The sequence below is a fragment of the Diadema antillarum genome, unplaced genomic scaffold (genome assembly GCF_040938485.1).
Source record: "Diadema antillarum isolate AM-2024a unplaced genomic scaffold, OU_Dant_1.0 scf00000071, whole genome shotgun sequence".
NCBI lineage: Eukaryota > Metazoa > Echinodermata > Echinoidea > Diadematoida > Diadematidae > Diadema > Diadema antillarum.
This window is the reverse complement of record NW_027270960.1, coordinates 5751700-5768988: the sequence shown is the minus strand read 5'-3', so window position 1 is coordinate 5768988 and position 17289 is coordinate 5751700. Positions and strand designations below refer to the sequence as shown.

General features: G+C 38.8%; 1 protein-coding gene across 1 annotated transcript in view; it reads left to right on the top strand.

Annotated features, from left to right (window-relative positions):
* Window positions 1–16258, top strand: part of LOC139717001 (carbamoyl-phosphate synthase [ammonia], mitochondrial-like) — an 86641-nt gene extending 70383 nt beyond the window's left edge. Inside the window, exons 27-35 of the mRNA XM_071628518.1 lie at window positions 3740–3893; window positions 4807–4914; window positions 6078–6167; window positions 8741–8911; window positions 10862–10936; window positions 11864–12022; window positions 13511–13626; window positions 14736–14865; window positions 16157–16258. Of these exons, the coding sequence (XP_071484619.1) occupies window positions 3740–3893; window positions 4807–4914; window positions 6078–6167; window positions 8741–8911; window positions 10862–10936; window positions 11864–12022; window positions 13511–13626; window positions 14736–14865; window positions 16157–16258 (1105 nt within the window). The remainder of the gene's footprint in view (window positions 1–3739; window positions 3894–4806; window positions 4915–6077; window positions 6168–8740; window positions 8912–10861; window positions 10937–11863; window positions 12023–13510; window positions 13627–14735; window positions 14866–16156) is intronic.
* The last annotated feature ends 1031 nt before the right edge of the window (window positions 16259–17289 follow it).

The following is a 17289-nucleotide window of genomic DNA, read 5'->3' as shown; positions in this document are numbered from 1 at the left end:
TACATTGTAGCCCTGAAAGCTTCATCGCCATAGGCAACCCGTTGGAGATGAGGCATTCTCTCTTCCAGTGCGGGTCTGAGGACATCATGAACCCAGTCATCATCATCATCATGACACATGATGTTGAGCTGATACTCATAGTCATCTGCCTGTGGGTCTTCTTCTTGTTGCTTGTAACCCACCACAAAAAGTTTTAGCAGGAAGATCTTGTAGTTCAGCCACCAGCGTTTCCTGTAAATCAAAACTCCCAGCAGGAAAACTATGACACTGCCAAGAATTAGTCCGGAGATGAGTGGTGCATTAATTCTGCAAAAGTCACCTGGATGGAATGCCTCAAGTGGGAGATTCACAAGTTGTTTGAATGAAGTCTGTGAACATAAGGTTTCATTACCGGGTGAGGTATCAACATTGGTCACTTGTAGCCAGTTTCGGAACCACGCCAAGCTGCAGTCGCAAGTCAAAGGATTGCCGGAGATGTCGAGGCGCACAAGAGTGTCTGGCATGTAGGTGTTCGCAAAAATTGTAGTGAGATGATTTGTGTGAAGGTACAATCGGGTGAGATTTGGCGTGTCGGTGAGTAGATTTTTGTCAAACAGAGTGAGCATATTCACCTGCAGAAGCAATTCCTCTAAGTATCCCAGGTGTTCAAAAGAATGTGGATGGATTTTTTGGATCTGGTTTGAATATAGCATTAGTCGTGTTAGGGATGATAGATTAGAGAATATCCCTGGTGTCAAAATGGCTATTTGGCATTGGCTTAAGTCAAGTTTTTCAAGTTTTTTCAAGGGTTGGAACACCCAAGGGAAATTGTGCAGATTAGCCAAATTATTTCCCCATAGATTGAGGGATCTCAGTGATACCAACCCATTGAAGACTGTTGAATTTTGATGCACTCTTACCAGGTTCCTGATATTTAATTTTGCATTTGACATGATTAATGTTCTCATAGAGCTTGCATTTGTAAATTGACTCAGTGATGGGAGGAGAGTCCGTGTTTTCTCCAGGTTAAGGTAGTGAAGGTTTCTCAGTCTTGCAAAGGCACCATTTAGAGTGAGGTATGATTGATAAGACAGATCAATAAATTCCAGAGAAGTGAGCCTGGTAAATGTATCTTTTGCAATGCTATTGATCTTGTTTCCTGTCAAGATAACTTTACGCAAGCGGGACATCCCAGCAAATGTGTTTTCATTCAAAGACAGTAACCTGTTGCTTTCCATGTTCAGTGTGTGCAAGGAACTCAGATCCCATGGTCCCGCTGCCTTGTCAATGTTGTTTGAGAAAAGATCCAATGATTGTAGCAAGGGAATGCCATGAAATACTAGGTTGTCTAAAACTGCAATTCGATTTTTGGACAGCAGGAGTTCTGTAAGGTTCTTGGTACAAGTGAATGCATGAGAAGGCAATTGCGAAAGTTGATTTTGTGCCATATTCAAGTAAATGAGCGAATTCAGTCCACAGAAGGATTCATTAGTGATCGAGATTAACCTGTTGCTCTCAAGGTCCAAATAACGAAGGTTGCTAAACCCCCAAAATGCATTGCTCTGGATTTGAGAGAGTCTGTTCAGCCTCAGATTAATGGCCGTCACACGAGGAAAGTCCAGATGTTGGCCCTTTTGCGTGAGGGGAGAAATAGTGTGAATGTTTGCACTTGTTAGCCACATTTGCTTGATGGTATAGTTTCCCATGAATGCTCTCATGTCAAATGTGAGGAGGTTTGTGTTGTTCAGATTGAGGTTTTGCAGGTGGCGAAACTGGGTGAAAAGTTCTTGGGGAAGTGCTGAGAGCTTGTTGTAGCCCAGAGTAAGGTAAAAGATGGAACAGTTTCCCAGAGGAGCAAAACTTTCTTGCCAAAGGTGTGAAATTTTGTTGTTGGTGAGATCAATTTCTTCTAGGTGCTGGCAGGAAGAGAACTGAGCAAAACTGATGTTTGTGATCAGGTTGTGGCTGAGGAAGATGTACTTCAAGGCTCTAATGGACCCAAGAGCGTTGTTTGGGATCTCAGTCAGTCTGTTATGGGAGACATCAAGGAGTGAGAGATGGATATTCTGAAGAAAAAGAGCATCTGGAAGTCGACTGATGTTGTTGGAACTCAAATCAAGCACCCTCAAGTCTTGGAGCTTCTCAAATGATTTCTCTTCGATCCAATTCAGGGCATTCCACTGCAAGAGCAGGGTTTGGACCTTGGGATACACAACAAATGAAGCATTTGTGATGGTCATAATATCGTTGTAAGATAAGTCAAGCTTGTTGAGGTTGTGTGGAAGATTCTGTGGGACAGAAGAGAGGTTGAGGTGAGAGCAGTCTGCTTGTGGTGAAGGATCCAAGCCAGAGGTAGTACATGTGAGAGGAGATGGAGGTGGCGATTGTTCCCAGTGGCCCACACAGCATGATAAAGTCATCAGTGCACTCAAAAGCATGAAAACATTACCTCCAGCCATTGTGGTTTGCAGCAGCAAAATGATTCAATCTGAATTCGCAAGATGGCATGTACTCATGTTACTGTCATTTTTTTTTTTTTTCAGTATTCTGGGTCGGTTCTTAACCCGTTGATGGGTTGGTGTCTATGGTGTCTGAAGCTAAATCAATTTGTCCTCAAAGGATTAAGTAAAGGCAGGCAATTTCCTTCACTTGCTCCTTTCACTTTCCTTTGCATGCTTTGCAAAACTTTATTCACTTTTAGTAACAGTATATGCAGTGGCTACAAATGTGCAGGAAAGAGCGGTATTGTGGTGGGAACCGCTTTTTTTTTTTTTTTTTTTTTTTTTAGGTATTCAGGAAAGGCAGATGGATTCCGGCTTTACCATGACTTCCTATTTAAAGGGATAGTATAGTTTTGGTTGAGACCTAATTTCAGGTTTCAAACATTTTTTTGGGGGGTGAGATAATGAGAAACCTCTTATGAAATGTGAAAGAGCAAGTAATTCTATGAGGAATGCAACATTTATTTGATAACAATTGGTTTTGAAATGGCTGCGATATCAAAAAAAAAAGTTATTCTAATAAAGAGTCGAACCCACACTTTATTACGATCGCTTTGTTTTACTTTGTTTCTTGATGTTTCAGTCATTCCAAACCTGATTTTCATCAAATAAACTTTGAATTCTTCTTAAAATGGTATGTTCTGTACTATATCATAAGTTTTTTCTTGGTATCTCGCAAAAAGTTAAAAGCCCAATTCTCATATCCACCAATACTGAATTATCCCTTTAAGGAGTCAATCAAAGCTATGTCAAGACAAACATTGCCCTTATGACTCCTTAGCCTCAGATATAAAAAAGGGACTGAATTTCATCCATATACATGTCATTTGCATATGATATTTGCAAAAATGTACAATGTAGTGTACCTTATTCATATTTCTTTTGTGGAGTTGTTTTTTATTGTAACTGATTGACATTGCCCATCATCAACATAGATAAGCACCGATTATTCATTGTTGTAGTACTTAGCAGCCATGATTCGAAAAAAAAACAAAAAAACACATGGGCAGTCCTACTCCAGCTGGTCCAAAGTATGCATGTCCAACCCGAGAATGTATGCCCAATATTTTTGTTTTTAAATCACAGCTACAAAATCACTGAAAAATGAGGCATCTGTCAATCAGTTGCAAGAAGTAGATCGTATGTTCTTCATTTTGTTTGCAATACCAGTAATCAGTTTCTCCTTGATATCCACATAGTCAACTTACTTTAAACAGAATAATTACTTGTTATTCAAACCATTATCTGCCCATATGCAGTGGTTCCGCGATGAATGTGGCATACGGTCCAGAGGAGTTGCGCCGATTCCTGGAGGAGGCAACCCTCGTGTCCAGGGAGCACCCGGTGGTCATCACAAAGTTCATCCAGGGGGCCAGGGAGGTTGAGATGGACGCCGTGGCCAGAAATGGCAAGGTCAGTGGTGATGACATGTCCACCAGATTCTCTTTTACGAAATTTCCGGAACGCATCAATTCATGCGTCAGCATTGCAATTTACAGAGATGTGTGTGTATGTGTATGTGTGTTGGTATGTTTCAGATTTACAAATGTAATTTCTTGCCATTTTTTCTCGGTGGAGTAGTGGAAGTGATACATACAATATATATAGGCGTCACTTCACGGCAGTTGGCAATTTTGTGTACTCTCGCTAACTTTCCACAGCTTTGAGCTATAACAACTTATGTAACTTACACCACATGTACTAACCTAAAAATACTGGTCAAGTTCAACTATGGGTGATGTTCTATAAGGTCAAAGGTTAAAGGGTTGATGAACTTTTTCTAGTAAGCACGGTACTCAAAGTATTGTGATTTACTGACAATAACTTTCCACAGATTTGAGCTGTGACCACCAAACTCACACCACAGGTACGTAATCTAAAGATGCCGGTCAAGGGTGAATATTGGTGAATTCTGACGAGGTCTATGGTCAAGTGGTCGATGAACTTTCCATAAGTTATAAGCGCTTTGCACATAGTATTGTGGTGTACTCTCAATAGCTTTCCACAGCTTTGAGCTATGACTACCAAAGTCACACCACAGGTACATCATGTGAAGATTCCAGTCAAGGTCAAATATTGGTGAATTCTGACAAGGTCAAAGGTCAAATGTCAATGAACCTTTCCTGATTTAACCGCCATATATTGTGATGTACTAAATAGCTTTCCACAGCTTTGAGCTATGACCATAAAACTCACACCACAGGTGCAACACCTAAAGATGCCAGTTAAGTTCGAATATTAGGTAAATCAGACAAGGGCAAAGGTCAAAATGTCAATGACCTTACATTGAAAAACACTACATTCCTGGGATGAACTCTTTTGACAGGTGGTTTGCCATGCAGTGACAGAGCACGTGGAGAATGCCGGTGTTCACTCTGGAGATGCCACCCTCATCCTGCCCCCACAGACACTCACCGATCAGCAGCAACAGAAGGTGGGTGGAGTCAGAGTCTTTCTCTCCCTCTCTCTCCTTCTCCCTCTCTTTCTCTATCTCTATCTCTGTCTCTGTCTCTCTCTCTCTCTCTCTCTCTCTCTATCTCTCTTTTTCTTTCTCTATCTCTCATTCTCTGTCTCTATCTCTCTGTCTTATGAGTCTCTCACTGCTATCATCTTTCTATGTGTCTACTTGTGAGTTTATCTAAAAATATTCTGAGGCAGAAACATGATCCGAAAGGGATTTGAGGTATTTTCAGGCGATAGATAAACACACTTTTAAAGCCATTCAAAGGACGATTTAGAACAGTTTTTAGACCATGATCACCGTCTGCAAGTAGATAAACAAAATGCTGTTTTGAAACGTGATTATGTCTCCAAGCCGCCAAGGTCAACTTCCAGCTGTTTCCTGTTACTGAGAAAAAGTATGCCCTATCTGTGTCTTCTACCCATTGTTTGTGCATGCATGATGAAGGCATGTTTGGTAATGCGCAGTTGACCTCTACTTCCCAGGTCGAATGGTGCAAAGCAGCTGTACCGTGACAACACTCAAATTGCGATTATATGATTGTTATATGAATGCGGTACCCCTAGAATCACCCATGTACGTGAACGCCATTCAAACCATGTTTTGAAATGTGATTCTCTCTTGAGTTAGATAAATGTAGCCTTACCCTCTCTATATATATCTTCTTTCTTGAGAGGTTTAGCTTTTGGTGGTGTTTGTTTGTATGTCTTTTTCTGTTGGCAAAATAACTCAAAAAGTCATAAACGGATTTTGATGAAATTTTATACAGGGAAAGTTGATAATGACACCAGGAACAGATGATTAGAATATTTGTTTGTGACCCAGGGCTTTTAAAGAATTTTTGAGGATTGTTTGTCTTTTGGCAAATAGGGTCAATGAACTTGAGAGTTCAAGTTTGGCATACTAGTATTTAAGATTTGTGTACGCACACAAAAGCGCCTTCTCCGCTCAAATCACTGCGCAGCAGGAAGCTGATGTAAAGACTAGGCTTCTCTATCATTGGAAAATTGGGCGATTTTCAGCATGCATATGGATGAGTGTGAAATGAGCTGCTTGGTGGAGGTCTGCACTCTCTTGAGTGTTTTTCTGATTATACAGGTGGTACATTGTTTCTTTTTATTTTCATTTTCATTCAGGTGAGAGAGATGACAGCTAAGATTGCTCAGCGATTCCAGATATCAGGACCATTCAACATCCAGTTCTTGGCCCGCCACAATGACATCAAGGTGGGACTGACTGACAGACTATTGGTTACCTATTAACTTACTGTGAAAGTGGATATATTCATGCGAGTTTTTTTTTGCACAGGGCATTGTAAGATGTATTTTGTGAGTTTTTAATTCCATGGAATCGTAACATTTTAAAGTGGTACATATTACAAGCAGAAATATTCACATGCTTTTATTTTCGTGATAGCTTCGGGTTACGTGAAATGCGTGATACTTTTACAGTGGTGTACAGTAATTACCTAGATACATGTAGGGTATTCTATATACAGTTTGTATACATATTAAAATGGGTTGATGTTGTCAATTAGTCATACATATTCCTTGAGACTAGGGGCCACATGGAATATGACACCAGAACGTACTAGATATTTCACTATTCTGTAAATACAAGAGGGAGGTAATGATTTTACCTTTTAGTGTGGAGATATAGATCTTCTAGATGAATTCTGTAGTGTACTCTTATTGGAACATTTTTTATGTAAACATTTTCAATTCATATTTCAGAAACTTTGGTCTTCTACTCAGTATTTGTGCTCTCCTGGTTTCCTTTCATAAGTGCTCACTAAATTTGAATCTGCTCCTTCCATTTTTAGCATGAAAGCCAAAAAAGCCTGGCCTAATTAGGGTTAATTCAGATTTACAGTCACTCCCCAAATTAACAGACAGTCATGAGAACATGGATAGGCTGTATGCATCTCAACAGCGCAATACCCCCGCTTTATCACATTCATGTGAGAAGATCTTAAATTTCCGAAAGTTTATCTGTGTTTGACCGGTACTGGTAAGTTATGATTTTGTGCTTCTATGGCTTAGAAAGTGTATTGAGAGGGTACTTTGAGATGTGTGTTCCAATTTATTGATGTGAAATTGTGAGCAGTTTAGCGGCAGTGCTGCTTTCTGTCACAATTGTGTGATACAAAAACAGTAACAACAAAAAACATCACAAAACAAGCATTTGCTTTGTAGCAGGTATGAGTTGAACATTTGTTTTATGTCCCTGTGGGCTGGGCATCCAGGGTGCTATTCTCCTATTACGGAACTTAAGCCTATTCATGGAAACAAATGGAAAATGATACTAACTGATCAGCCGATGTTGTTTTCAGGGTTGCTGATTGCTACACATTGTTTAAAAATGATGAAAATGAAACTGTAACAGGATATTTACAACAGGTAACTATTAAAGGAAGTGTGATTTGATGTGGGAAACATGGCATGATAGAATATGAGATACCCATTGCGTATTATGCGGCACAACAGCTGTGATGTGCATACTTTGGGCTTGGTGGTAACAGAGCGAATGTATGAGAATGGTTTTCATGGAAATATGAAGTCTAGGTATAGAGTCTCAAAGTAATGTTAACTATAAACTCGTGAAATGTTACATATGGTGACTTTGGCCATCGAGAATGTCTTAGATACAGGGTATACAGAATATTGTGACCTTGAGGTTTGAAGTACTTGTACGATTTGTGAGAGATTGTAAGTAGCTTCACTACATCTTAGAATTTATGACTTCCCTCCATGGTAAAGTTTCAGTTGAGATGGGACTCCAGCTTTTTTGTAAGATAATGAGAAACCTCTTATGAAATATGGTAGAGCGTACAGTTCTAAGAGAAATTCAAAGTTTATTTGATGAAAATCCATTTTGAAATGACTGTGGTATCCATTTATGACTGTTTATGACTTCCCTCAATGGTATAGTTTCAGTTGAGATGGGACTCCAGCTTTTTAATTTTTTTTTTTGTAAGATAATGAGAAACCACGTATGAAATTTGGTAGAGCATATGGTTCTAAGAGAGATTCGAAGTTTATTTGATGAAAATCCATTTTGACATGGCCAAGATATCCGAAAATAAAGTGGTCCCAATAACCTTAGGTCCTATCTTTTATGAGGACCACTTTGTCTTGGGATATCATCTCAGCCATTTCAAAACCGATTTTCATCAAATAAACTTTGATTTCGTTTTAGAACTAGAATGCTTTTTCATATTTTATACGTTTCTCACACAAAAATATTGAAGCCCCATCTCGACCAAAACTATACCATCCCTTTCAAAACATGATATTGGGTAATTTCAAGTTCGATGCCAGGACTAACACTAGTGTTCAGGTCCCAGAATGTGTTTTCTCCCTCGCCAGTCATCTTTTTTAAGGCATTATTTACCATTTGTAGATGGAACAAAATCCCAGCATTAGTGCTTCAAAATATTTTGAAAATGTGAGTTAGGGATAAGAAACAACCATCGTAAAATTTTGAACTGGTAAAATTGATTTTAAGTACTGTTGAATATACAAAATGTTAGCATTAGTTATCTTAAAAATGTTTCCAGACTAAACTGTTTACAGTTATGGTCTATTGAGAAGAATACAGATACCTATATCTCCATATATTTTAAGCTTGATTGCAAAAATCTTATATGATAGGATCTAGGATGTTTTGTGGTACGACAGACCTACACATATGCATTGAATGTCATATCTTGAAAATCTTTTAAGTCAATGTTCCCAAAGGTAAACAGGACCTTTAAAGCAATGGTGAATCATTCACTTTACCATTAAACCAATCTTAGGTCATCGAGTGCAATCTGCGCGCCTCGCGGTCGTTCCCCTTCGTCTCCAAGACGATCAACTGCGACTTCATCAACGTGGCGACCAAGATCATGATTGGGGAGCACATCGACCCCAGTCTCCTACCGACCCTGGAGAACCCCTTCGTTCCCAAGGGTTATGTGGGAATCAAGGTATGACTCGCAGACTTATAGTTAAAGTAATCTTCTTTCAGTCTTTAATAGATCAGTCGTACAGATTTGCATACACTTATTACTTTCAAACTCCTTTTTCAAGTATGCAAGTATAATCACATGATGAAGGGAAGATTTTTCTGGTTTGAAATGTAACACCACATATCATCCAACTGTGCATCAATAGATCAAGTGAAAATCAAACAATTGAAATAATAGAATTTCTTAAAAACTGGACCTACAACTTGTAAATTTGAAATAAAAAGTAATGAGATTGTAAAGTTTTATATCTGACAGGAAATCCTTATACGTAGTTATGGCATCTAAAAAAACAAATGAATATAGCTTGATGTCATGACCCAGAGACTCCAACTCTCCCGTTTTCGACGGTAGATCTCCCGCCGAAACCCATTTTTGCAAAATCTCCCGTTCTCCCGCTTGAGATTTAATTTCTCCCGCCCTGGCTCTTTGTCTCCCGTTGGAAAGGATTTCTTACTTATTTCTATCGTATGTTGAAAAAATAAGCCTTAGGTAGCACCAGAAAGCATCTAGAACCATAGGAACCTTCGCGCTTCGCACACATCAAGTTGGAGTCTCCCGTTGCTAGGGGTTTCAGGCGGGAGAATCTCCAGATCAGAAGGTGCTTTGGGTTGGAGTCTCTGCATGACCTCACATGACTTCAGTTGACAAACACTTTTCTGGGGTTCATTCCTTGCATCAAATTGTGGTTGTGTTGCCAAAACAGCGAAAATTATTTTCTTGAGTGAAAGGGTTGTAGTTGCTAGATTAAAGACCTCAATCGTGACTTTCATTTTTTTTTTTTTTTTTGCATATGTGTATATGTACAAACTAGTGGACAAGATTTGATTTGATTTGATATGATTTTTGCATCCTTTCCGACAAGCAAACATGGAGAGATACAATGTACAGTGTTTGATATGTAAATGAAGAAGGAATATTACAAAGCATTATCCCACAGCATCATGTAAATCAATTCATGAGTGAAACACTTCATGTCATATAATCTTTAAAGGAAAACAAAAGCAGGGGAGTGATAGAATTACAACTAATGAGAAAGAAATATGTAGAAGACCTTTATATTTTAATGGTTGATCAGCTATTTAAACTTGAAGGAGACCTCATCAGGGGAAATGATATTTAATATATATTATACGGTGTATGATATGGGCGTCTAACCACAAGTATCCAGACATCTAAGGAGATAGGGGAATAGAAAGTGATATAAGTTTGAACATGATCGCAGTCATTGTTCAAATGTGTCCATGCAGCTTGTACGTGATTTGTGTGTGTGTGTGTGTGTGTGTGTATACATATGGTGTCAATGCAAGTTATTTATGTGTGCAGATGGGTGGCTCTGATTGTGTGTATGTGTGTGCTTGTGTGTGTTTATATGCACCTGTAATATTAGCTTATAATTTTTTTTTTAAATGGTGCAAAAATTATTATTATTATTTTTTTTTTTGGTTTCTTGCTCTGAAAAGTAATTATTTTGTGATATGAGGTCTTGTCACCTCGGGGAGGATATAGTACACTGTTTGGTAAAAATGTACCATGTAAAATTCTGTATATGTCTTGTTTTGCCTCTGATTTTGATGAAACTTCAGTCTTTCTGTTCATCTGCTTTTACTCAATTTATTAGAGTAAAAAACATGGTGCAAAATTGTGCTTTACGTACTCAGAGGGAGCAATTTATACACAAAGTCTTTCTCAAGGGTTCTGGCATTACTGTACATTTGTAAATAGTTGTACTTTCACATTATTTTGTTGAGTGTTTGCCAACAAGAAGGGCTTTAATGTGTAAAAGTATTTAGATAGGGGAGACATTGATGCCAGGTACAAATGTACATCTACTAGTACTTAGCATGCTGAAGGGAGATATCAGTGTGATGATATTTTCATTTTCTCCGTACATGTTGATTACTTTTCCAGGCGCCCATGTTCTCCTGGCCAAGGTTGAGGGATGCAGACCCTTTGCTCAGGTGTGAGATGGCCTCAACCGGAGAAGTAAGTCAGATATTTTATATTTCTATTTTCCCCCGCTAATTCAATATTTATTAGAAATCATTCAATTATGTTTGATGCAATATGATATCAATCAATAATGATGCTGTTATTCAAAAGTCTCTCAGTGACTGCTATGAATAGATGAGAAGTTTTTGTTACTGGATGCATTGTCATGAATTGATCAGGAAAGTAATTTCTGGCTTTCAGTTTTTCATTAAATCTCTATGTTCATTATCTTCTCATAGAAAGAGGGGTAGGGGTCTCATTGATATTCTGGATTAGGAAGACATGTAGACACTTAAAAGGAAATCCTTGAATGATGTGCTGGCAAAGTTTCAGAAATTGTTGAACTTTGCTGTCTTAGCTGTGTGATAATGTTCAAATGAGTAATGAAACACTCCAGCATACAAAAGTTTTTAGAATCATACTGTCACTATCAGAGAAATCTTAGGATAAGTTTCAATGTAGCAATGCAGTATTTACTGAATCGTGATTTATTCTAATACTGCTGTGTATGGTATCAACTGACTTTAAAGGTAAATCAGGTCACAGATTGCCCCCCTTTTACAAGCACATACTTGTAGCATCTATTTTTCAACCATAATTTTCCACAATATGAGACTAGAGGGAAAGAGGTTTGCAGTAGCACCCAGTGTATGCAGTCCTTAAAAGGCCTGTTGTTTGTTGTAAAGAAGACTTTAGAAAGAGAAGAGCAAAAGGAGAGAAGCAACATACAATGTAAGGACAGTATAAGGAATGCATATAGTGACAGTATAGGGGCGGCAGTGAGCTGGAGGTTGAAGGTACACTGGTGAAGACGCGAGAAACAACACACAATATCAATCTGTGTTAGCATTTCAATCATTGCCAAGGGGAAAACATTCTGGCTTAGTGCCTGAATAAAATGCCTTTTTTTTTTGTCAACAGGTGGCGTGCTTCGGACCCAACGTCCAGACGGCTTTCCTCAAGGCCCTCCTCTCCACTGGGTTCAAGATCCCAAAGAAGGGTGTTATGATTGGTATCCAAAAGACCTTCCAGGCAGAGTTCCTCCCGACCGCCATGCGCTTTCACCAGATGGGATACGATGTGAGTCAGCAAGTCCTGGATGAGACCTCTGTGGTCATGTGTGACCACCCAGCTCAAAATTCACAAAAAGCCACAGATTAGGATTCTTTTTAATTGACCAAACTGTGTCATTTGAGTTGACTGACTCAAATTTCTTAAGTTTGTCTGACCCAAATCTATTAATTTTGTCTTACTTGGCAGAGTAATTTTTCTCTACCTACTGTCAAAATTTGGCATCTTAAAACAAAATTGTAACTAGTGTATTTTTGAAATGCAAACAGAAGGAAACTGACCAGAATGAGGTATGTTTTTCCAGCAGTTTTTCTGGACTATATATTTTGGGACAGCTACTGTAAAACATGATATATTCGCGTCACGAAATTTTAGCGAATTGGAGCCGACGGCCTTTTTCGTGGCATGAAATTTTTGCAAATTGCCACTGGCGTTCAATGGATAAAGTGCAGACAAAAAATTTCGCATGCATTTTAATTTCGCGAATCTTGGCGCTCGCGAAATTTGCAAAATTAGAATGCACGCGAACATTCCTCATTTCAGTGGTGGAAAACTGATGTTTCTGCACAGCACTTCTGAGTGACCATAATCTTTAAATTCCCTTTTCTCCCTTTTCTCTGAAACTGCACCTCCTCTCTCTTTATTATTTCAATCATTTTTTGTTTTTTTAAATGCCAGGATGGTCCAATTTTAACCATTTTTTGTATCATTTCAAAGCGTAGAGCTTGCTCTTTCAAACTGCATAGAAAAGTTTAAACTCATATTGGTTTCCTTTTTGTGATTTTGAACTGGGCAGTCATATTTTGTTTGTTTGTTTGCTTGTTTTCAAATCTTTTTCGAATCTAGGCAGTCTGATTAGCTGGATACCTGAATTGTTAGAGTATTTTTCATTGACCTCCCTCGTAGTAACATTTGTTGACATTCCTGCTTGCCCCATCATGTGATTAGTAAACCAACTGACCCATCAGTGATATTCTCACAGTTAAATTATTGTGGTGAATGTGAGCATATCCTTGTGTCTGTGAACTTCTATAGGTATATCTTTGCACAGGATGCCTGGCTCAGTAAAACCAGGCATATGATGTGTAAATAGATTTGATATCACCATTTTATACTAGAAGAGCTCATGTTGTAAGACATAGTATGCATGGGCGTATTTTCCATAACTAATAATATAATCTGCTCCCCTTTGACCTTTCACGCAGTAATTCTGCAATGCGAGAAGGTGGGGGGGGGGGGGGGGGGGGGGTGGTGGTGGGGGGGGGGGTTGGGGTTGGCGGAATCTGCCTCCTCCTTGCCATACAGCATAGCCGAAAAGCTCTGCCTAATCAGGGTTAAACCATTCCCAAAGTTTGCAATAAAAATGAGGTGGTAAAAAATGGCTGCCAATTTAAACATTTTTATTCTATTATTTTACAATTCTTATCCAGTGTTGTATGTTATTGATTTGTAAATTTCCTGTCTTATTCCACATGCACATCATCTTCCACCATCCAGTTGTATGCAACAGAAGCAACTGCCGAGTACCTCAATGCTCACAACATCCCGGCAACAACTGTTGGCTGGCCCCTGGTGGATTTGCATGAAGAGAGCGATGCTCCAATGGCCACCAAGTAAGTCTGGCATGGGACTGTGAACAAATGACCTAGGCACAGGCAGGAATGAACAATGGAGTACCCCTGCCTATTGTTGTTGTTGTTGTTTTTATTCCGTCATGTCTTGCAAACAGCAGCAAGTAAAAATGTACAGTGACAGAGGCCCCAACTCTTCCACTTTTGGTGAGAGCTCTACTTTTTTGAGGCCATTTTTGCAAAATCTTCCACTCTCCCTCTTGAGTTTGAATTTCTCCTTCTCTGGCTGTGTGTCTTCCACTTAAGATATGTGGTCTTCTGCGTAAAATTTAGCTTAATTTTCCCGTCCAGCTTTAGTTTTATTAGTGGAAAAATGCCCTAGTTCAGTGTTTAACCCTAAATTCTCAATGCTTGGACGGTCAGAAGCTATTATTAGCAGTGTGCTTGTGTGTGACACTCAAGCACACACTTAAACCTGGCATAAACCCGAAGGATAATTCAGCTTGGGGATGAATGCGAGGGATCACTGAAGTGATGCAGTTTTCTTCTGTTTGCGTTTGTTGCAGCTTTAGTTCTGTCACATACAATGTTCAAACTGAAGGCTGAGAAAGCGCCAGAGTCCCTCTATAACTCTAGAGCTTCAGTGTTCTGAAGTGGGCCGTGGACCCCAACTGCAAGGCATGTCATGCTTCAAACTCGTTATATTGTGCGCTGTGAACCCATGATGTTGTGCACATAAACGTGTGATCAGAGTCTCTAGTTTGCTAGGGGGACCCGGTATGAGAATTTGCAATAGAGATGCTTGGGGTTGGAAACTCTGCACTGAAAATTTGATTTTCATTGTGTTAGTGCAAATTGATGTATTTCAGGTTTGTAAACAAATAAAGTTTATCCTGTATAATAGGGACCATCTACTTCAAATTGCCACTACAACTTTAGTATTAAAAAGAGAGAAAGTATATGTCAGAGATCTTGCACATAATGGTCACCTGTCTATTGTGGTCAGTGGCCTCCTAATTTGTCTCCCATCTGCAATAGTGATTCACTGTGTTTAGCAGGCTGCAGACTCCACATAAAGTCTAGTTGTCTCTCTGCCTGCTAACCTGTCTTTGCTTTATTTCTCTCCCTCTCAAAATGCTTCCCTTTCCCAGATTGATCTACGAGGGCGACATTGATCTTGTGATCAACCTGCCAAATCACAACACAAAGTATGTGAAGGATAACTACCTGATCCGCAGAGCCGCCATCGACTCCGCTGTGCCCCTCATGACCAACTTTGAGGTATGGTTTCAGATTGAGAGGCCATCTAGTGATCTAAGTTAAACTAAACCAAGACATCAAGCAGTACATTGACAGAGAAATCCCTCATTTTAACCCTTAAAAGGGAATGAAGCCCAAATATACATTAAAGGATTGAGTGAATGGAGCAGGATTAATAGAACACATCAGTGAAGTTTGAGGAAAATTGAACCATCTATGAAAAGTTATGAAATGTGAAAGTTTCTGTGCAGTCATCATTGGAAGAGAAGGTATAAAAAGAATATGAGGAAAATTCCATAAAATTTCCTTTTTTTAATGAAAAGTGCACACTTCCTTTACTTGTTTGAATACTTACATATGCTTTGGGTAATATCATTCCCCCTGCTCTTTGAAAGAGCTAAGTCAAGTGCTCATTCATTATGCTAGCAAAGTAGAAATATGTTTAATTTTCTTTTGTACTTTTTTTCCTTTACATTATTATACACTGTACATTGTATATGTACCTGACATCACAAGGTGGTGTAGTCCAGTGATAGCTGCACCAGAATTTAAAAATTCATAAAACTTGAATTAATTCTCCAATTTTCCCTGAATTTCCCTGATATGTTCTACTAATATTGCTGCATTAACCTCAAATTACATATTTAAGCACAGACTCTTGGGTTTTATTCCCCTTTAAAGTCCTATAAACTTGATATCTGGTTTTGCTGCTGTATATTATTTCTGTTTGTTCTTTCTTGATTAATTTTAACTCTTCATTATTAGCATTTCTCCAGAGGGTATGAAATCATTGGCTGAGAACCAGAAGGGCACTATTGCATTCTAGGATTTATTAATAGCATAAATAAAAACAAACAATCAGTTTTCACAAAAAAAAAAGCTACTTTAATCAAAAGTGGGTAGAGTTGTAAGCATTATTTCAAATGTCAGGTAAAATAGCACCTAAGTGGTTTTGAATTCTCACATTTTGACTGAAATACAAAATTATTTAAAATCAACACCATAATTTAGAGGAGATCAAAATTCATTTTGGATTTTAGCTGCCCGATTTGGCCATCAGATTTTTCTTTTGATGGCCTGACATCAGTCTTTAGTAGCCCTGAGCCACCAGAACCCTGCTAGTGCTGAGCTTGTCTTGTACATAAAGCAGTACACATGCAGGGAAAAATAGGTAATACCCACATTCACCTTGTACTGAAACTGATTACTTTCCCTGAGTTTACCATCATTGACTTCAACATAGTTTGCATTCGCACAAGAGAGTAGGGCAAAATTTATACCTGAGTATCTTCATTCTCTTTCAACGTTACAGGTTGTCAAGCTCTTTGCAGAAGCCTTGGATCATGTCGGAAGTCTTGATGCCACTTCGCTTTTCCACTACACCCGCCCTTCTGCCGCTGAAGCACACCATTAAACTTTCTATGTGAATGCCCCATAGGTTTAACAATGGGTTGTGTTCACACCTCATGTACCAGCATTGTTTGACTGTATTCTTAAATAGTACAATGAAATATTTCGAATGAGAAATGGTATATTCCATGTATGTTTCTGGAGTTTTTCTATAAGTATGTGACACCTTGATTTTACAAAAGAGTTAGGAATTAGTATAAAAGCTTGATGGTTTTCACACCACGTTAGAGTAAATGTCTACACACTGAAATCACAAATTTTCAGTGAAAGTTTCGCAAACCATACAAGGAATTACGTAACAGTGATTTCTAAGATGCTGCAACTGAGTCACTGAATACAAGCCGTGTGCAGAGATGCCGAACCTGTCATTTTGTACTTGTAGATTTCATTCATTTTATAGTTTGCTCATACCATATTTATGTTAGATAAGATCAGTCTGCATGTATCCTACAAGGTTGCGCAAAAAAGCTGGCTGTATTCAAACTTATACTGAGAAAACGATTTATCAATACCCTATATATAATATGCATGTGATATTCACAATGGTAAGCAGGTATTCAGTGTGCATTATTCTGTGTAGTCTTGAGGAAGACAACCTGCAATTGTCAGGTGACATATGTCTACCTGATCATGTGACTTCTAGGAGAATGTGTGCAATGCCTTCCATTCATGGCTAAGGGCATTCTAGTGTCCATGGTCATGGTGAAATGTTTGTGTATTAATGCTTCATTCTATAATGGATGGGACTGTAAGGCGACAAGATGATGAAATCATAATGGCTGATGTGAATTATCACATTTAAGTATAGTGTGTCATTCTTCTCACGATATTTGTTCTGAAATAGCATCATGCAGGGTTTATCTAAGAGGAGTGATCTGATATTGGTCTACGTATCTCCCATATGGTTTCTTATAAAGGATTGATGGGGGTTGAGGCTGAGTACATAGATGTGGATTTGTAGTTCAGAGTGAGAAGGTTTGGGACTAGAGGTGCTAGAAATGGACTGGACGGAGAACAATGATGTCAGGAATCTAT